Genomic DNA, 21309 nt, shown 5'->3' with positions numbered 1-21309 from the left:
AGACACGGTTATTGAATGCTGGTAACTTTATTTATGGCAGGTGGGAAAAAAGGAGGGGGTGTAAGGCACATAAAAGTTGAGAAGCCATGGCCTGTTTTTTTAAATATATCTTCAGTGTGTAGCAAGGGGTCATTCGTTGATCTCTTGTCCAGGCCATAAGGCAAAGGTCAGCACCCAAACATGGGATTTTTTTTTGGTCAGTGCAAAGCTCAAAGGGTACGGAGGTTTAAGGGCGAGAGGAGGTCACCGGGGAGTTTGGGATCCTCACTCAACATCAGAGTCATTGGCAGCGCCAGTGATGGTGTAGGTCTGTTCTTGGTGGTCCATCTCCAGCACATCATCCTCCTTTTTAACTGTTCTGCAAGGGAGGAGAAAAGATGAGAGAGAATAATGAGAAATACTCTGATAACTGGTGGAGCTGTAGTTAAACTCATATGAACCATGAGGATCAGAGTTACCAAATTAGTTTGGTTACAGTTTCTGAGTTTGAGTCACGCGTTTTAAAGAGGGTTTATTAAAAAAGTTGGGAGCAGCGGCACTTTTACCTAATAAGCACTGTTCTTCTCTCTGTCAGCTCCACAGCCTGCTCCACATAGGACTCGGTGTTGCGGTCAAAACCATCCGATCCAGATCCAGTCTTGACACCACATATGTCACCCTTCCCTCCACCAAGCCTACCAACTCCACCAACTCCACCACCGCCTGACAGAGCAACACCCACATCTTCCCCGCTCCTCCCTGCAGGTCCGGCAGCACCTGAGATTCCTCTTCGGGTTTCAGAAAGCGCCACTCCACGGGCTGTACCTCCATCATCACCCATTACACCATCAACCCTAGTGCCCCTGCCTTCAATTGCGCCACCTCTTCCAAGTCCCATTCCAGCTGCACTCACGCCACCTGAGATGTCACCATCCAATTGCGTGCCAACCCCACCACTGCCACCCATTTCTCTGGAAATAAGTCCCACACCAGCAACACCAGTGTCCAACCCAACACCCTTAATCTCAGCTTCAGCTGCATGTACACCACCTGCTAAGCTCAAGATGTCTCTGTCTGCACGTGTTTCAACTCCACTGCTGTCACCTATTCCCCCAGAGCCAAATGCTACCCCACCAACACAAGTATCCAAATCAGTACTTCTGCCTCCCGTCTCACCGCCGTATCCTCTTTTGAATCCAACTCCAGCGGCACCCACAACACCTGCTAACCCTGAGGTGTCACCATCTGCATGTGCTCCGATTCCACTTCTGTCCCCCATTCCTCTATGGATAGATCCCTCACCACCAACATCAGTACTCAAGCCCGGAGTGCCAAAACCTGAACCCTCTGGATCAACACCTAAAACACCAACACTAGAGCCAACTGTACCCACTTTACCAGTACCAGGACCAAAGCTACCAGAGCCAAAACCACTAACACCAGAAGCATTCATTCTTCCATCAGTGCCAAGACTCTCAGTGCCTGCTCTGACACCTACACCTCCCTGTTCAATACCTGCTCTGCCAGCGGGACCGTCCATATCGCCGGTACTTCTGCCATCTGGAACTTTTCCATCGGCAGAGCGTGATCCCATGACTCCAGCAACCATATCCGCACTCAATCCCAAACCACCCACCATGCCTCCAACTCCTCCTCTGCCGCCTCCTATTATTGGTCCACCACCCAAACCGCCAACACCACCAATGCTTCCTCCGCTAATGCTCACCCCAGCACCAATGGCGCTCATGCTACAACTGGTAACAGAGAGAGAATTCATCATGCCAGAGAGCCGCAGGTCTTCACCCTCAATTAATTTTCTGCAAAGAGAAAACAAAATGATGTCTTTGTCTCACGGTTTACTTCAGTACACAGATTTCATTGAAAAATCTGGCTGCTTGGGGTGTACCTGTACGTGGTAATCTCAATCTCCAAAGCCATCTTGATGTTTAAAAGGTCTTGGTACTCACGCAGGTGCAGGGCAATTTTCGTCTTGATGGATTTTAGCTCAAGCTGCAGGGCCTCAATCCGAGCCTGTGGAAACAGATGTGCTGAGATGGTTACGTGATCACTACGGTGCGATCCGGTGTCCACCCTGGGACCACATGAGCCACTGTTTACCTGCAGCTCTTCCAGTTCCTTCTTGTGCTTTTCCAGTGTCTCGCGAATCCGTACTTCAAGGGCTTCGTTTTTAGTCCTCAGGGAGTCCAAGCCACGTTCTTTGTTTTGGATCTAGCAGTGTTTTGCAATAAATGATGCAAAGTGCTGACAGAATGTAGAATTTCTTTTCTATTTGTGTATATCAAATTAAGATACTCACATCCTTCTTGGCCCCAGCTATTTCTTCCCTGACACTTCGAACTTTGTCTACGTGTCTTGACGTCTTTTTTGTTAAATCTTCAAACTTGTTCTTGTACCATGAATCCATTTCCTAAGGTAGGAAATTAAACTAGTTTAATCTGCAGTGTGTCTAAAAGACACTGCAGATTTGTCTTTTTGCGCTTAGCAGCGACTCACCTGAAGGTTTTTGGCTGCGATGTCGTCGTATTGGGTTTGGATTTGCTTCAAAGCGCCAGCCAGGTCGGGCAGAGAGAAGGCGCTCTCGGCCGAGACATGGGCGGCATAGATCTGCTTCATGAGCTCTTCGATTTCCTATATGAAGAGGGGACGTTTAGGAATCATTTGGGAGGAAATCATTTCTGCCGCAGACTCTTCATCTACCTGCTGATGGATCCGTTTCAAGAATTCAATTTCAACCTCCAGCTGCTCCAGCTTTTTCTCCAAGGCAATGCGGGAGGAAGTGGCTTTGTCTACGTCCTGGAGACACGTTACAGAGCCTTGATTGTAACGTGTTTATGATTGCAGGCTTGTCGTTAGAAGCAGAGATTCTGGATAGCAATAAAACAGCACTTACTGGGCGGAAGGCTTCGATCTCTAACTCGGCCTTCTTTCTCAGCTCCAAGGCCTCCTCATATCGGATTTTGATTGCCTCTAGTTGACCTGCTGCAGCCTCCTTAGCAGCAAAAGAGATGTCCTGAAAATAACCAGAAGTAACTCCATTGTGCATTAAAGGACCAGTATTATTCTTCCAGACACATTGTGCCATATTATAGCAGAATCAAGTAACTATGTTACCGTCAGTTGTTATACAATTACATTATAAAGCAAACATGACTTAAAAAGAAATTGACTTTGTAATTTAACACCTGCAAATTGGACCTCTGTCTCTTTAAGAAGCTCCTGCTCTTTCCAACGCTCTGCCTTGAGTCATTGAAAATCTGCTGCACTTGATTTTACCACCAGTGTTGCACAGTTGAATAGTTGCCACTATTAAAGGATTTCTCAAACATGCATGAGTCAAGGCAACACTCCAGGTATAGGATTTTGATGAGGGAATAACATAAAGCTCAAAAAAGGCAATTTGACATAATACTGCCCATTTAAAGTTGAAGGTGAACCCAAGGAGGTGTGCGGAATGTGGCTCATGTAACCCCATTTGCATTTGCTGCACTGTCCCTCCTGCATCTGGGTTACTGTGTGCAAGCGAATGCATGAGCAAGTCATCATCTGTGCATGAAGCATAACCGATGACAGCTGTACTCTGTGACACCTAAACGCACCGAGGCACCTCTACATTTGCCTGCCAGAAATCGGCACGTTTTACCAGGTAAAGAACCCTGAAAACACCAAGTTGACGTCTTGCAGCATCGCTCGAGCAGAGCTTCTAAGTCTCAGCGAGGTGTAAAGCTTCATGCCCCGCTGAACATTTGAAATGTAGGGGAAAAAACGAAAGAAAGAGACAGGAGATGCAGTGTAAAATATTTTTTGCCTTACCCGCTGGACCCTCATCTGATCAGCAATCTTCTTCAGCTCCTTCAGCTGCTCCTCGTAGAGCAAGCGCAGGCCCGTGGGCTTCTGGAACCTGTTCTGGTAGGCCTCGATCTCGGCTTCCAGCAACTTGTTCTTCTGCTCAAGCATTCGAACCTGCCGACACACAAAAGCGAGGCTTTACTGAGATCGGCAATCAGGAACATACTTCTTATGAATAGCCATTTTATTCTAGCCTGGTGTAACTAATTTAGTACCCTGCCAGAGTATTGATTCTCTTCAGGCTTTTTAAAAAAATATTTTGTCACATTGCAACCACAAACCTTTAATTTGGATTTTTAGACAAAGTAGCACGCAATTGAGACGCGGAAGGAAAAATGAGACAGTTTCCAAATTGTTTTGCAAATAAAAATCTGAACGTATGGCTAACGTTTTGAGCCATTTTTCTTTGTGTACAGCTAGGTGTCTTTTGAGGTGGGTCTCTTCCAGCTTTGCTCGTCTGCAGGCTGACATTTTTCCCTGTTCTTCTTTGTCAAATAGAGCATCTGTGAAAATCAATTCTGAAGTCCTGCCACTCTACTTGATTGGATTTAAATTTGGATTTTGACTCAATTCTGAGCACCTTATCTAACTATGATGAAGACACATTTGAATCATATACATAAAATTGTGCATGCCAGCCAAAATGAGATGTTACATCATTCGTTTACCTACAATGGATTTGTGGAGCGCCCCAATCAAAATTAGCCTCTTTGACTTTATGGGGTGTGTTATATTTTTATTTTTTAATATTCGTTAATGGAAACTGTCCCTCTTTAGCATATAAAACAACGAATCCTGCTTTAAATTTCTTCACAACTTTCTTCCTGCCCTGTCTGTTGTGTTACTTGGTTGTGATGTTGCCGTTTCTTCTTCTAAGGTTCTCCAAAAAAATAAAAAAACAAAAATCTGAGACCTTCGCAGAATAGTTGGCTTTATTCTGAGATTACGTTACACAAAGACGCTCTGTTTTCCATTCGCTGACTTCTGAAAGGCTTGGCTTTCAATTAGGGGTATCAGAGTAAAAGTGGATGAATACAAAAGCACTCTAAGCCTTTCAGTATTTTGTTTATGAAAAAAAAAAAGTGAAAGCTTTCTTTAATTTTCCCTCCATCTGCCAGTTATGTGCTACTTTGTGTGGATTTATGAAACACCCCGGTTCGATAAATGTAACTTTTACTTTTTGGGTTGTAACATGGAAAATGATTTCAGTTCAGGAAACACTCTACCTTGTCGATGTAAACAGCCAGTCTGTCATTCAGGACGATCATCTCCTGTCGTTCGTTCGTGCGGGTGCTGAGGAACTCCTGGTTCTCAGCTGCAGCAGCGTCCAGATCCATGGGAGCTTTTCCACTTGGCCCAACACACACCATGGCTCCTGCGCTTACTCTGACAACACACATCGGTAAAGCACCAGACCGTTTACATTAAACGAGAGTAGATGGGGATAAAGTATCCCACACGGACTTGATTAGTGAAAATAAACCACTGCAAAAATCTTACCAAATATTTTTAGTCTAGTTTCTAGAGCAAATGTCCTAGTACATTTGAAATAAAACAAAACTAACTTATAAGCACCGTAACTGTTCTGTGTGATATAGAAGCTTGCTTTAAGTAAATAATCCCTTAATATGGATAAAAAAACTAATTCCATTAGGAGGTTATTTCACTTATAACAAGGCATTTCCCCCTTTTATAAGCGAAATAATATGCTAAACTACTCCTCCATCAATATTAAGGAGTTATTTATTTAAAACAAGCTCCTATTTGCTGAAAAGTTAGTTGTGAGTTAAGTTTTGTCCTATTCCAAGTATGCAAAGAAACTAGACCAAAACACCTGCTAAAAGTGTGTGCTTTTACAGTGTAATTCAGCCACGGTATGTTTTTGTTGCTCCTTACCCAACTCCAGCAATGCGTGACCTCCGTGCCGCAGACACGTTCCTTCGTCCCACCGAGTCCACGCGCATGCTGCTGGAACCGGTTCTGGCAGAGTAGCCTGCAGAGGCATGGCGGACCTCCCTCCGGGTCGGGGACGGACTGGACACCCTGACCTGGTAGGTCGAGCTGCTGCTGCTGTCCTCGAAGTGACGGCGGTAAGATGAAATTCTCTCCGGACTGCGACTCATTGCGGGAACTAAACTCACCCTGGGTTTAACTGTGTAGAAATCCTTCGTTCTCCGTCCTGTCGGCCAGGAGTCGGGTTTTATACCGCCTTCATTGTCAGCGACGCTTCTGGGTCCAGCAGAACCGCCCCAGCACATGAGATAACACCTGTGGAATCTCGAACCCTGAGGTATCTGTCAGCTCAGATATCTGTCAGCAGCCTGTGAGGAGCGGAGCTGAGCTGGGAAAGCGGTTCGCAATGTCAAATGTTTCCTCGGAATGCTCATTGTGATTATGTATCAGGCTGGCTTTTATTAGAAACGCCGGTAATCTGTGGGTCGCAGTGCCGCGCAGTATCAGCAGGATGACACGTAGGATGCAGTGAGAGAGGACGAAGTTCGGCAGTACACTAGGGCTGGACGATACACTTGGAAATTTGCTAGAAGAAGTTTTATTAGATTAATATCAGAAATTTTCTACAAAAAAATTGAAAAATTCTGAATTTCAAATGTTGAAAAAGAATATATTAAAAAAATTCTAGAAGGTTGACAGGTTTTCTAGAAAATTTTCGAGATTTTGGGGGAAATTTACTTCTTTTTGCTAAAGGCCCTAATACATCTTGGTTAAAAAAAAATCATTTTTTTGGCCCGCGACTAGTTTTGGGTCAACACTTTTTTTTCCCCACGTGACAAAAAGTTTGGATACCCCTCAACTAAAGACTTTCCTCTGCCTACATCCCCCAGAATGCTGTGCGGTTCTGGCTCAGAGTTCAGTGAAATTATTGAACATCCTATCAGACGTATTATCTATTGATATTGATTACGTGTCTGTCACGATACATATTGTTATTGATTTATTGTCCAGCCCTACAGCAGCTGTGATGTGCTCTGATTGGACCAGGGGCCTGGTTGAACTCTGAGCAGAAGCTAGAGGATGACCTAAGGAGTAGTAGAAGAGCCGGGTCAAGATTTGACGTGAATTACAACTTATTAGTCTGGTCTGTTTGAAACATACTAAAACTGGGCTGTGCAGAAAAAAAGAGATTAGAATTAACAGGTACTATCCAAAGCGGGCGGCCATTCCTTCGCCTTGACCTCGCGTCTTACAGCAGCGTGGAACATTGGAGGTGGAATCTTTCAGCCATGTGTACAATCATCCTGCTACCCACCAGCTCCTTCCCAGCTTGCAGTCATATAATGTTGCACATCACTCTGATATTTTCTAATGTACTTATTAAATATTTCATGCTTCTAATTTAGCGAAGAACCCTACGTATGCTCAATTTGTCGACTACAGACGTAAAGTAGCTTCATGCGTCCTGGTGATGTTGTTGTGTAAAGCTGCTTATGCACTTACCACACTTTTTCCTTCCTCTTAACTTTCCATGATTATGTTTGGACACAGCACTCTGTGTGCAGCTAGCTTCTTTAGCAGTAATCCTTTATGAACAAAATCGGTGACTGAAAATCAGCGGTCTTCCACGTGATCATGTAAGCTGTCAGATATCATTTTTGCATTCAGATTTTTGGTTTTAGTCAGAATCATCGAAATGAACACAAATGAACATGCAGAATGCAACACTACTTGCGCAATAAATACAAGTTGAAAATTTGTAAGAAAGAAAATTTGAATAATTTTGTGAATTCTATAGTTACTAAATCAAACTAAAGTCCAAATAAAACAACTTTCATAGTCTCTACAAAGCAAATATGACAAAAATAAAGGGGAAATCTTACATAAAATACCAAATGATATATTTTTTTCTGTATGTGCTTGTGAAGCACACGAGTTTAATAATCACGTTCCGTACCTGTGGCGTTTAACGTGGTCAGGAATAGTATAGGTGCAACAGAGCCAGATTATTTGCTCATATATCTGGGAAGTCGTGCCGAGTTCATTTTCATTTCACTGCCAATGACTCAGAGTCAACAAGCTGCCTCTGAGATTTGGAATAAACAGAAACAATGACCACAATAAACTGGACTGAGATTACCGTTCGAGCTCTTCTAGGGATTTTAAACTCTAGAGTGGACAACAGAACGACATCCGGCGTGTTTTGTTTCAGAGACAGACCAGTCAGCCAAAGACAAACCTGTTTGTCATGGCGGTTGATGGGGGAACCTGTTGACGGTTCCTGTAGGGTCAGTGGCAAATTCATCCCCACGCACACAGCGGCTATTAGATATGAACCTTCAACACAGTAGATCATCATGGCAACAGCGGCTGTCACCTCACAGCCTCTCCACATCTATTTATATCCGACTCTGGACACTAAATGTCCTCTCAGGTCAGCTCCACTGGACACGTCCAACAATGTCCCACAGCAAACAGTGGGAAAAAAAAAAGGAAAAGACAAAACTTTTTTTTTCATTGTTAAAATATGAATTTTATTAAATTGTTGGTTTTGGTAGGAGATACAGAGGTTGTTTACTTGTTAGATATTTAATAGCCAAAATTTCATATGTTTGTAGTGGGTTTCTTTTTTTGTTTTTTTTTACGTTTTTTTGTAACACTGAACACTGGAAGAGAAATCTTCATCTGGAGTAAGTGTTATAGTGTTAAATACACTTGCGAGAAAAAATATCTATATTTCTATTAATTTCAGAAATTTTCTTGCAAATTTTCCAACTTTGGGAGCTTTTTTTTCTAGAACATTTCTGAGATTAATGAATAAATTCTCAACTTTTTCTTGCAAATTTTAAACATTTGGAGGTCAGAAATTGACTAATTCTCTTCCTAGAAAATATCTAAGATTAATCTGAACATTTCTGAGTTTTTTTTCCACAAATGTACTCCTTTTTTCTTTTCTCCAATGGCCCTTTTGCGTTGTCGTAAATAACCATCTCTTCTAGAAATAAAACAAAGCTAAAACCGGGTTTCAGAATGCTGCTTGGAGCCATTTCCCAGTTTTATTTTTGGCATTTGAACCAACTTTTAAACTCCAGCTCTAACAAATAGGAAATATGGAGAGTTCCAATATTAATGCTAATTCTGCCAAAATGAGTTTGTGAATTTTGGTGCCGTTATGTCATAAAGGCGACTCCATCCTGCCTGTTCAGTCAGTTCAACTGGATCAATTCAACCTGAGTATGAAGTTGTCTAAAGTTTTAAAAATTAGTGTACATTCAGTTAGTAAATGAATAAAAAAAATGTAAATATAAACTGAGGAGTAAAATCTTAAAATCAAGGCACAATGTGGCAAATCAAGCATAAAGTACAGCAATTAAAAATAAATACATGCGAAAACCAGTGCATATTATAAAGCAATGTTAGATTTTTTTTTCTTTTAGCCTGTAAGAAAATTCTAGAAAAAAAAAATGAATTTTTACATATTCAGTTTCCAGAATTATCTAGACTTGAAAAATTATTGAATATATTCCAAAAAATAGATAATTTCATGCAGTTATCCACTAATAAGAACATATGAAAAAAAAAAAAATCAAACACTTTCTTTCAACAATGTAAAGAGGTGCATGGATGAATCTTAGTGAAATTGTCAAGGGCAAAAAAAACGTTGCAAGTGACTTCAAGTAGAATTCCATTGGATCCAAAAGGTTCAGCAGCACATGACATGTTTATTGAGCCCTATGGATTTTACTCTTTGGATTCAGATGGGTAAAATTTAAGCTCTGACACACACACACACGCACACACACAGTTTCAAGTTAAGTTGAAATATTAATTACATTCTTTACTATGTGACTCTCCAATACGAGGTGAAACCTGCATAACTTGAGGAAGAATAAACTATCACATAGTTTATTAATGTCTTTTTTTTTCTTTCTTTTTACAAATAAAAATCTGAAAAGTGTGGCATGCATTTCTATTCAGCCCATATTAACACTGACACCTAAAAATGGAATTCCAGCGCAATTCACTCATAAAGCCCTTCTGTCATATTATTGTATAGCAGTAAACAAAACGCCACCTGCTTGGTCAACTTGAAGAACTCAGCCTAAAGTTTGGAGGAATTGGGTTTTGATCCCTACAGCGGCGCTCCAGAGGCTTACAAGAACCGATACCGAGGTGACAGAAAGCGGAGGAACTGGGTCGGCAGTTTGTCTCGGCTGTGATCGCACTCATCGTAACTTCCTGTTTCCGAAATCTGTGGATCACTTCAGCTGTTCCTGTTCCGCCCAGTCTTGCCATCCACCGGGATAATGCTGAACACTGCAATGAAAGAAAAAATAATAATAATAACCCTGAAGAAAATCCCTCACATCTTTCTAAATGTTCACTACTGATTAAAATATGTTTCAATTCAGTAATAAAAAAAAATTTATTCTCCAGTAGTCTCTTTTTTTGAAGGGCAATTTTATTACTCTGGTGTCCATTTTATTTGGAGTTTTATTTATTTAGTTCGGATATTTAAAATGTCTTCCAGTTCTGATGTTAAATGTTTTTGGCTTGACGTGTGGCATCTTTACAAAGCACACCACATAATAAAGCTTTGTGCAACAGCAGGGTATAAACTGTGAAACCGCAATAAAACAAAGTCTCACATGACACTGCAAGGCAGACATCTACTTTGCTATAATGCAAAGTAGATGTGGGAGATCTGGAGTATCACTGGACACCACATTTTCAGATATTTATTTCTAAACCAAATTTAAAATCACGTTTTCTTTAAAAGTACAACTTTTTCTAAGTTTGTAGTTGTAACACAGGTTTAAAAAAAAGTTGGATGAGTATGAATATTTTTTTGCATTAAATTTGGAGGTTTCAAAACAATCATTAACTCTGTAAATCCCAGCGAAGCGGCTGTGTTGAGGGCAGTCTTGCTTCTGACTCCGGCCAGACACACGAACACAACGTTATCCCTCTGCCTGGGCATTTCACCGTCATACTTTTCTTTGAACTCCTCCGGAGCAAGCTGGAGGGCAGTGTTCAGTTGTCCCACTGGTCAGTGAAGGCAGCGCAAAGAGGTCAAGAGATAAAGAACGCGCTGTTAGATAAATATAACACATTTGTGAAGCTAGCTTCTTTTTAAGAACATTCACTTATGAATACCATATAATGACGATTCAATTAGCTTTTTCAACTCACGTGGGACGTTGACAGATCCGGGGATGAAGCCGTACTCTCGGAGCTCCCAGGGTTCCCGGACATCCACAACTACAGTTTTGCCGTCAGCCAGGAGCTGCTTCAGCTGCGCATAACTCACATCTGTGTTCCGTCCTTCAGAGCTAAATTTGCGGAGCTGGAACTCTGTTTCTGAAAGCCAAACAAACATGGGGGGGACATAAGGGTTATACACGGCCCTCGTTGCAAAACAATGAGTCGTTTAATGTTAAACTCACTTGTGCAGCCTCGGTAAGTGTCGACAAAGCAGGACACAGCTACCCGACCCACAGGTGAAGAAGACTCATGAGGAACGGGGAGTCTCGAGAGAACACCGGTCAACCTCCAGCATCTTCTAAGCGCCATAATACCCAGTGTGTGAACAGAAAACCACGTTACCACACAAATTAACGCCAGAATGATTCTTCTGCGCTTGCGCAGTAGTGCAGATCATTTAAAGGACAAACTTATGTAAATAATATCACTTATGACCATTTAGTAATTCATTTATTTATTTATCTATAAGCATATATTTAGGACAAAATCCCATTGAAAGTTTTAGAAAGAGCATTTGACGCTGGTGAATTCTGAAAGAAACGTTTACTAATTTACGTGAATGCAGCATTTGACCAAGCTGCGCTGCCGTAGTTGCGTCACATGTTGACTTCTGCGGCTAAAGTTGGAGTTACCGATAGCTTAGCAACATCTTCTGGTAAAAGTGAAACCGAGAAAGACAAAAACGCCGAGTCTGCAGCTTGTTCGCTCGTCGCTAGTGTAAACATTTGGGATGTCGTAAAGTAAAAGTATTGTTCTGTGTGAAAGTTACGTGTTAGTTGCTGCATTTGTTGCGGCATGCTAATGCAGCTAGCTGGTTAGCTAGCCAGGAAGAGTTGAGACATTACTGTTGGTTTCAGCTAACACAGACAGCAAAGGAGCGAGCTGAGAGAGGTAAGTATAAACTGCTTTCTTCGCGTCTGGTCATGAAAGGAGGGGTTGTGTTTTAGGTGTAGGTTGTACATGTTAACGGTGGGAAGTTTTTAATGCATAAATCAGGACTGTTCACTCTGTGTAGGCCCCTTATTTGTGTTCTTGCCCATTGTAGAGTAGGTATTCACTGTGAATTAACTGTCTTTGTTCACCCGTCCTTTTTGTACACTAATGTATTCATTTCTTGTTCAGATAGGATGATTAGATTTGACATAAATATGTAACAGCTCTAAATATCACGAGCGAGTATATTTAAAGCTATATTTATCATTTATTCCTTAAATGATAAGTCATTTAAGGAAAGATCTCTTGGATTCTTGTGGCAACATGAGAATATGGGTGAAGTATTTGCTTTTAGCAACATCAGAAAAAGCAGTGCAGGTTTTTGCTGTATTAAATCATTCATCTGAATTAACACCACATGAATCTGTCTCAACAAATTTTACACAAGCATTCCCTTGATCCCAGGGTTTGCGAGAGCCTGGAATAATTTGATCGGCATACAAAAACATATTATGGAAAGTACTTATAGATTCAGAGTATTCCCTCCTGATTCCATTGTCAAAAAGTTTGATCCGTACAGTATCCAACAGTATCAAATTATCCATTACTTGTTTAGCTGTCTGTCATCTATCTATCTATCATATTGGACTGTTCTGACTTAACAGCGGTTTGGGACTTTGGTTTTTAAGTTTTGTTGAGAAATATTTGCTCTATTTAGCAAAAAAACAAAGCAACCCGCCCTCCTAAGAAACAAGCAAAAAAAAAAAAACCCAAAATAACTAACCTGAACTCATTTTCTATCCGCACTATCAGAGCTCCAGATGCGGCTAAAGGATCCATTTTCTTTGAAAGCCGCCGACATGACAAAGCGGACTAATAAACCAAGGAAACCTCGAGATGAAGAGTCATCAGATGAAGTCAGCGGTAAGTCGAAAGCACTCAGCTTAAAAGCCTTGGCGTGCCATTGATGAGCAGGTTTGGTTCTAAATGCTCAAGGTTCAGGTTAAATAGAAGGAAGGACTGCCGTGTTCAACCAGGGCAAGCGTTTAGTTGGATGTTAACGTTTAGTTGTTATGCTAACAAAATATTTACGTTTTTTTGAACAGACAGAAATCTGAAATGTTAGTTTTCTTTTGCTGTTGCTCAGCTTTTGAAACTGCTACTGCTTTCTATGTTTTATCTGGAGCTAAAACCATTAATTGGATCAGCAGTGTTTAATCGATTAGTAATTATTAACTGGTGTATAACAGCCTCAAAAAACTGCCAGATTCTAGAAAGAACAACTCACAGGAGTAATTGAGTCAAAACTATGATAAAAAAATACATTTGCATTTAATATGAAAAATGCCTTCTTTGTTTGTAGTTATGTTTTAGTAAGTGGCAAATTTTAGTTCTATAAATTATTCAATAATCAATAGAATAATTGATTTACTAAAACAGTTGTTAGTTGCGGTCCTAATTTTATGTAACTTTATTTTAGTTCTGATCAGTTAAAGATTTTTTTTCCAACTCCGTAATGTGAATAAACGTAACTTTAATTTGCATTTAGACTTGCATTCATATCTGGTTTTAGAGAGTTTTCTTTCCTGTTGACTTATTTTGAAACCAAAATGGATTTTGACTAAAACCTTGACTCTAGTAAATGTGTTTATAACAGTTTTTAAAGGCCAGGATTCACATTATCCCTCCCATTTTGTTACTATTCTAAAATGTTGGGGTTTTTTCAGTTTCAGGCGGTTATTTGCTAAAACTCTTCATGAAGTAGTATTTCAAGCTTTTAGGAGCACTCTGATCTGTTGTCTCTGTAAATTTGTTCACTTTTTTAAAACCAAAGACCCTGAATAAGTAGTCCCCCTTTAAAAGTCCACGTATAGAAAACCTTTAATCGATTGAATGTTGTTTGTCGACCAGGGTTGACATGCCAACATGTTAACAAAGCAGTGGACCTCAGCTCGGTGAAGAAGTCGGTTCTGTCGAGCGTGTGGTTGGTCTGCTCCGAGTGTCTGAGGGAGAGGACGATGATCGACAGCGAGCCGGCAGCGTCCCACGACATCCTGGTCTGCCTCAAGTGTGGTTTTCAGGTCAGATTTGCTTCTCTTACATAAAACATGATCAAGTTCAGTGCACTTTTATCTTGCAGTGTGTTTGAAGTTGGCCATTTATTTACCGTATTTTTCGTACTATAAGCCGCTATTTTTTTCCCACGCTTTGAACCACGGGACTTATAGCCCGGTGCGGCTTTTCTGTGGATTTTTCTTCAACCACCAGGGGGCTCTTTAGCAGGAAGTGAATCATTGGAAGTCAAAACTGACAAAGAAGAAAGTGCTAATTTTCATTTAGAACAAGCACATGCTAGCACTAGGCACGACGGGGAAATTTCTTCAAACTCATATGATGCAGCTTTCGATTCGGCAGTACAGGAAGGAAATAGAGCTGCTGCACGTAAGGTCGGCGTGAACGAATCATGGTTCGGCATTGCAGACGGAGGGCTGCGCCTTAATAAATCCAGCAGATTTATTAGAACGCTGCCCTCTGCTTCAGAAAGCCGAGAGCGGCGGAGATACCAGCGGCTTACAGCCCGGTGCAGCTTATATATGGACATTTCCTGTTTTTTTTTTTTTTTCAAAAAAATTGTAGGCGCAGCTTATAGTCTATATCAGGGGTGTCAAAGTCAAATGGACGGAGGGCCAAATAAAAAATTTAGCTACAAGCCGAGGGCCGGACTGATCGAATGTTCATTGAGCCTTGACTCTGACATATGTGGTCTATATGGTGCGCTCTATAGTCTGGAAAATACGGTACTGCTTTTTTGAGAAAAAAAAAAGCAACACATTTTAACTAAGTTATTTTAATAATCGATTAATCTATACATTTTTTTGACGATTAATCAAATTAGTCGGATTAAAAAATTGGCTCATTCGGCAGATTTATCATATTACCACTTAAACATTTTTTTACACAATATTAGAAATATATTAAAATATACAGCTAAAAAAATAATAAGTCCTTTTTAAAATAAGAAAATACAAATTTTCATGATCATGATTAATTGTGATTAATCAATTAATCAGCCCAGCCCTAATTTGTATAGACTCTTGTATGAAACTAACTACACTTCATTGTGATCAAATTTGCAATCAAGGAAGCAATGTAATTAGGTTTTTTATCTACCTTTGCTTACTGAAATAAATCAAGCTGGTTTGTACAGATTTTGTTTTTCTGTTTCTAAACTCTTTCTTCCATTTCCCAAATCTGCATTACATTTTTGTCGGCCTTTCATGTTAAATTCCTTTAAAATACATAGTAGTTTGAGGTTGTAATGTGACAAGATGCAAAAATAAGTCAAATTTTTAAAAAATCAGTGGAATGATATTTTAAACATAAGCTGTCTTAATGAACTGTCTTACAGGGCTGTAACCAATCAGAAATCCAGCATGCCGTCAAGCATCACCAGACTTTTCATCCAGAGTCGCACTGTATCACGATCAGCCTGAACACGTGGAAGGCCTGGTGAGAATCCCTGCAGGTTACCGTAACGAGGAAAAAGTCAAGCCGCGCAACCAAAGCGCTGATTTATGACAACGTGTTTGACTTGTATAGAAACTAAACAAGCTTAGCCTATTTTTAGTCAAAATTCACATTAACAACTTTAACCAAACAATTTTCTTCCACCCATACCAAGTTGGTTTTGTTAAAATGATCAGTGCATCTTTTTTTTTTGTCTGCTTAGCTGCGTACTTTGGTCACATTCTTAATGAAATATATTTATAAATTTTCAACAGGTGCTTTGAATGTAACGAAGAGCTCTCTACACACTGCAACAAGAAGGCTTTGGCTCAGACTCTCGACTTTTTGCAGAAACATTCTGTCAAGGCGACATCAGGTAATACGGTACAATACTATTTGATTCATGAAGCACTTTAAAACAACAGCGTTGGTGCTGCACACCAAAGCATATAAAATAGACATGTTGCTAAGCCGGAACATCCCCGAAGTTTACTGACGCAGCTGTTTTTCATGTGATGATCACCATAACACTGTATACCTGCATGATTGTTTTAAAATATCATGTCATTTAGTTTCATCAACTTCCATAGTAAAGGAAAACCAGTTTTAAACCAATTGTTGCCGTAGTCAGCTTGCCGTACAGTGGCTCCCCCTTCTGGCAGGAGCTTTCTCTTCCTCCTATCAGTCACAAAATGAGACAAACTGAGGGAAAAAACCTGTTCATATTTTATTCTTCGTTCTGAAGAATTATGAATTCTGATTTTCTTCACGTTAAAGGGAACAGCAGATACTGGCATAGACTGGTAGCTGCACTAAACATTCAGACTAAGCTGTCCTTTTCACCTCATTCAGACCACCTGAGTCCTCCTCGCTCAGTCAGCCATATAACTCCTGATAATCTCATGTATTCACACACACACACACGCGCACACACACACACCTTCTGTTGCTGGCTCCTGGTGCCCCCCACTGCGTTGTGTTGGCATGCAGGGAGCTCGTCTTACAGACTGAATCTGATCAGGGTGGTGGGCAGCATCAGCACTTTTTGGTCTCAGCGTAGCCCACTGCCCGGTGCCATGTCGCCAGCGGCCAAGAGGCCAGTTGCCCAGGCCCAGTGAAGCTGGTCCCTCATGTCTACCATTGCAGGATTTATCTGCCCTCCTCTTACTCTCCATCCTACTCCCCCCCCCCACCTTGCGCATCGCATGACTGCACATATTAAAGGAATTAATCGCTCGAGCGACGCTTCCCGCCTGCGTTCCCTGAAGAACGCGAGCAGCTGCGTGGGGGTCCAGCTCCCGCGCCGTCATCCTTTGTCTCTCCGTCGCTATCTGTAGCCGTCCTTCCCGCAGAGCCGCTGTGCGTCTCACCACCTCTGGGCCTGTGCGCCGCACTAGTGGGAGCCAGGGTCCTCAACAAGTCAGAGCGACTGGATTTTAACAGCTGGAGCGCTCCAACTCTCAGCGGAGACATGCTGACGCACAGAAAGGGGCGGCGGAGGAAGTTGAACCTTGAAAATATCAACTTTACAAATGTGCCGTGAGCCCTGCTGGAAAAAAATTAGTTGCTTTCTTATTGGAGATTTATTCTTTTATGCATGTCTGTATTTTAAAACACTGAGAGGTTTTGTTTTTTTTGATGGAGGAAAAATAAGTCCTCTTTCATAAACTTTTATATTTACCGTTACCTCCTTGTTTTCAGCACTTTTGCTCTCTTTTTTTAATAAAAATAAATGTATCGCCACAAAACGTATGTGTATAACAGCGTAAATTATTTTAGATTTTAGAACAAATAAAAATGTCAAACTTTTTACCTATCCAACAAAAACACCTAATCTACCCAAGTATTTTTAATTTAGTTTCTAGTGCAAATGTGTTAATACACTTGAAATAAGTGTATTAATCAGCAAGATACAGCAGTCTGTATGTAAAAGATACATCAAAGTACAAGTTTGATGACAAACTTGTACTTTGTCATCAATCAATAATTAATTAATATTGATGACAAAGTACAAGTTCCACTAGCAAATTATTTCACTTATAACATGGGGAAAATATCTTTTTATAAGTGAAATTATCTGACATTGGAACTAGTATCTTTTTAGAAATCGATGTTACCGAATTATTAAGACCGAGATATGAATGCTGTTTTTGTAAATTTTATTTTATTTTTTATACTTTTTGTGTCATCGTGCAATAATAAAACCAGATCGTGGAAGCGGACTAGTTGAAGAGAAATATCCTTGTTGATGTTTGAACACAACAAAAAGAACCTCTGGCTAATCCCACAGCACTTCACAAACCTTTGGGACGGGAGAGGAGGCGAGTCAGTCTGACCAGAGGCGCCGCACCACCAGAGCTCACATCAACCGAACATAGATGTAGGTTTTAAGGTGGACCAGAGTTTGCATTTTTTGGTTCACATCAGAGTTGGATATCGCATTCACACCTCACCAAACAAACTGGACCTTTCAGACTAACAAACTACAGTTCGATTAAAGCGGACTAACCGGGGCTGGTGTGAACACACCTTCAGTCTGTTTTTAGATGCATGGTTCCCTGCTACTTTGCAAACTTCTACATTTTGTTTTTTTTTGCAGCAACGCGTAGCATTAGCATCTACCGGAATGACGCTTTTTGTATAGCGGTTGATTTGCTCCAAACAAGTGGAGGGAAATGCATTGAGTTAGCTTTTTTGCAACATTTTAAAAAGTTTGCTCAAATTTTGCATGACAGTTGGATTGAAACATAGTTATTGTTTTCTAAAAGCGTTACTGTGTAATCTGTTTAAACATAGTGGAGCTGCAACACGCCACTTATTATTACACCTGACAGAAAAATCTTAAATTCAGAAAAATTGAGGGAAATGCGTTCATAAAATTCCACTGTTGGGGTCTTTTCTCGTAAACCAGAACAAACCCGTTTTCTGGTGGAGCCATATTGTGTGGCACCAGGTTCGCTGTTGACCCCGCCGTAGTGGAAAGTGACCTCCTACACCTTTCTTCTACATCTTCCTCTTTTGACTGACCTTTCACCCTTTCTCTGCCTCTCAGTTCTCCCTACTGCTGGGTATAGAGGCGGCTCCCTCATTGTCGCAGCAAAGTAGATATTTGTTGTCTGGTAAGGAGCTTGTGAAATTGCATTTGATTGCGAAGGCCAGGTTTTTCTTAAGAAGTTCAGTTTTTTTTTTCTTTTTTATTATTTTTTCCTATAGACCTCAAGCACAAAAGGAGCCACAGCTCCGATTCCTCCCCCTTCTTTTTCTTCTATTTTTAAGAATCTATAATAATTTTGTACAACAACAGCTCCGGGAAGAAAGAAAGTCGATTAACTGTGCTCTCTCACCATCAAGGCCTTCAGCTCAAGTACCAGAGTCCCAGTAGAAATCGAATTGACCTCAGGGAGCCGGGCTCCGGCGTTGTAACACAGCTGGGGAGGCTTTGTTGAGTAAATTAAAATGTCGGTGTTGGAAGGACAGCGCTGCTTGTTTCGCATTGAAATCCCACAATCCCGCTTCTGTTCACAAGCTGTTGCCTTTCTTCCTCAGATTGTGCTGCATTGACATGCACGCTATTATGCTCTGTTCTTGTGTTTTCCGCTTTTACATCATCCTGCAAAACTGGCAACATAATCAGATTATGAGCTGGTTTTGACGTTTGACAGCCAACGTTTGGGTGTGGAAAAAGTCTCGGAATGAGTTTTGGAATGAAAGCTTGATTGTTTCTTCTGAAATTAAAGTTAAAGATAATCAGAAGCGGGCTTATTGTGTGAGAACCGAGTGCGTCTTTTTCCAGTTTACACTGGCAACGTTTATCACGTTTCCTCTCCTCAGTTGGATCATTTCAGAAACTAAAACTTCCACACAAATAGTCATTCTGTAATTGATGGGCACAGTGCTGTAGTTACACGTCAGTGTTCACCTGCAGCAGAGGTGTTAAAACGGAGCCCCGTCGGCCACTTGTAGCCTTCAGACTGTTTTAGAGTGGCCCAGAGCTGCGTTTCAAGAACGCTACGGATATGGTTTTCACAGACTGTTGGCACCTGTTTACTCAGAATCAAACCTGGTCACACACGTTCTTTAAACATTGTTGGTGAGAATAAACAAAAAACAATTTCAGAGCAAGAAAATTGAAAACAAAAACGGCAGAAATCAAAACAAGGAAGAATCTTTATGTTTCAGATCTTTTACACATTGATCCCCAGGGGTGTCACTATGTTTTAAGAACAAGGGGGGGCTCAGCCCCCAATCTCTGCGGGCAAGTATAACATTTCTGAAACGGCAACAAAAACAGAAAAGTAGCTTTTCCACTTTTAAAACGGTGTTCAGGGTAATAGAAACCTCTTCTACTACAAAATATGACTGGTAATGGTTAATCAATAAATTGAAAGGATTTTCTAGCAAATGTTGCCAAGATAATTATCATTTTCTGCGACTCTACATTTACGATGGTTGGTTACAAGAAATTCTAGCCATATTTTCTAGCATGTTATGATTATTACGGTTAAAAAATAGTGTCTTTTACATTCCTTGTTCATGTGTGTGATTTTATACTTCTTTCATGTTTGAAATAAACAAATAAAATAAAATACATTTTACAGAAATTTCCCAGTATATTATTATATAAAATAATGGGAAATTGAGCTTTGTGATCATGTTTGAGTGAAAAAAAGTTATATTTAAAAATAGAAAATGACAGAATATTTTTTTAAAGCAGTCAGTCAAAATGACAGACACTAAAGTATAGCATGACTTTGGTTTAAATTCATCTTTTTAGACTAAACACTGACACAGTTTTGAATATAATGCAATCATCTGTAGGCATTTTAATTCTTGCTTAATTTTAGTTTATTTTATTTATTCTAAATTTAATTGACTAAAACATGAAGTCATAACTTGCTCAATGTTATTTAAAGACATGAAGCCTCCCGCTCTTTTCTGTCTTCCTGATGTCAACATTTATGCGAGAGCGTCTTACACCTCCAACCTGGACACCACACCATCAGTCTCATTGGTTATTTTGAAATCTTGTGCCGCTTTCCTGCATTTTTTCTTCTGTCTTCACTCATTTTAATTAAATTGAAACGGCAACAAAAAAATACTTTTAGAGGTATTTTTTTAGAAGCCCATCTAGGGACAAGTACTGCGAATTAGCTTTTGCTATTGCACTATGACGTAAACATGGGACTGCTGTTTTCTTTCAGTTTGTCCATGTCGCTGTATGTCTGTCCCTACCAAATAAACTAATTTAAAAAAAAAGGAAAAATTCAGCAACAATAATGTAAATGTTTTTTTTGTCATAGTTTTTTAATTTTGAGTTTTGATGCAGTTCTTCTCTTTGTTTTATTTAGGGCAAAAAAAAAGGGTATTAAATGAAAGTCCATGTGCTAAATAAAAACTGGTCCATCCCCAACTAGAATAACATGCATTTTCAGTTATTAGAGAATTTGTGGTCACTACATTTATGTTCATGTTCCTGCTATTTATTCCAAAAACCTTTATGTCAAATAAATTAGGATAGTGCTGTTTGGAGTGTGTTTTGGCTAAAATGTTGACGTGAATGTGTAACGTTTGTTCATGTTTTGAAAGGGCTTTTGTATTGGGCAAGCCGCGGTTGAGTTCAGGCACCATGGCAACCGCTAAAGGCAAAGCATTTACGCACGTCTTCTCACCTGTTTTTATTTGTTTTGCAAACGGCCATCTTTAGGAACTGTCACTTCAGCTTTGCCGAGTCAGTGGCTAGATGCTTGTCCCCTGGTGGTGCTTTCATGAAAGTAATCAAGAGTGAGTCTCCATTTATTACCACCA

At 40.4% G+C, this 21309-nt stretch overlaps 3 protein-coding genes across 4 annotated transcripts in view; 1 reads left to right on the top strand and 2 right to left on the bottom strand.

Annotated features, from left to right (window-relative positions):
- Positions 1 to 11: 11 nt before the first annotated feature.
- zgc:172323 (uncharacterized protein LOC564165 homolog) lies at positions 12 to 6248 on the bottom strand. Its single transcript, XM_044118145.1, has 11 exons — positions 5743 to 6248; positions 5073 to 5232; positions 3811 to 3960; positions 2891 to 3010; positions 2698 to 2793; positions 2494 to 2628; positions 2297 to 2407; positions 2098 to 2208; positions 1886 to 2010; positions 546 to 1796; positions 12 to 358 (listed from the first exon to the last, which is right to left on the bottom strand). The coding sequence occupies exons 1-11, from the start codon at positions 6102 to 6104 to the stop codon at positions 265 to 267; spliced, it is 2715 nt and encodes a 904-aa protein (XP_043974080.1). The 5' UTR covers positions 6105 to 6248; the 3' UTR covers positions 12 to 264.
- A 3253-nt stretch (positions 6249 to 9501) lies between these two features.
- tstd3 (thiosulfate sulfurtransferase like domain containing 3) lies at positions 9502 to 11478 on the bottom strand. Its single transcript, XM_044118150.1, has 4 exons — positions 11247 to 11478; positions 10993 to 11160; positions 10686 to 10845; positions 9502 to 10116 (listed from the first exon to the last, which is right to left on the bottom strand). Exons 1-4 carry the CDS (start codon positions 11371 to 11373, stop codon positions 10059 to 10061), a joined length of 513 nt encoding a protein of 170 aa, XP_043974085.1. The 5' UTR covers positions 11374 to 11478; the 3' UTR covers positions 9502 to 10058.
- Positions 11479 to 11650: 172 nt separating this feature from the next.
- usp45 (ubiquitin specific peptidase 45) overlaps positions 11651 to 21309 on the top strand; it is a 35875-nt gene continuing 26216 nt past the window's right edge. Inside the window, exons 1-5 of one of the 2 annotated variants that reach the window (XM_044118146.1) lie at positions 11651 to 11955; positions 12811 to 12921; positions 13909 to 14078; positions 15407 to 15507; positions 15780 to 15880. In XM_044118146.1, the coding sequence (XP_043974081.1) occupies positions 12819 to 12921; positions 13909 to 14078; positions 15407 to 15507; positions 15780 to 15880 (475 nt within the window). In that variant the 5' untranslated portion in view covers positions 11651 to 11955; positions 12811 to 12818. The remainder of the gene's footprint in view (positions 11956 to 12810; positions 12922 to 13908; positions 14079 to 15406; positions 15508 to 15779; positions 15881 to 21309) is intronic. The other variant, XM_044118147.1, reaches the window with a different exon arrangement.

Source organism: Gambusia affinis, linkage group LG05 (assembly GCF_019740435.1).
Source record: "Gambusia affinis linkage group LG05, SWU_Gaff_1.0, whole genome shotgun sequence".
NCBI lineage: Eukaryota > Metazoa > Chordata > Actinopteri > Cyprinodontiformes > Poeciliidae > Gambusia > Gambusia affinis.
This window is presented reverse-complemented; position numbering and strand designations above follow the sequence as displayed.

Coding starts and splice junctions, on each gene's coding strand:
- tstd3 (XM_044118150.1), bottom strand. CDS start 11,373: ATGGCGCTTAGAAGATGCTGGAGGTTGACCGGTGTTCTCTCGAGACTC. Junction 11,161..11,246: donor CACTTACCGAGGCTGCACAA/GTGAGTTTAACA, acceptor TTTGGCTTTCAG/AAACAGAGTTCCAGCTCCGC. Junction 10,846..10,992: donor CGGATCTGTCAACGTCCCAC/GTGAGTTGAAAA, acceptor TTCACTGACCAG/TGGGACAACTGAACACTGCC.
- zgc:172323 (XM_044118145.1), bottom strand. CDS start 6,104: ATGTGCTGGGGCGGTTCTGCTGGACCCAGAAGCGTCGCTGACAATGAA. Junction 3,011..3,810: donor ATCAGATGAGGGTCCAGCGG/GTAAGGCAAAAA, acceptor GGTTATTTTCAG/GACATCTCTTTTGCTGCTAA. Junction 2,209..2,296: donor TAGCTGGGGCCAAGAAGGAT/GTGAGTATCTTA, acceptor AAACACTGCTAG/ATCCAAAACAAAGAACGTGG.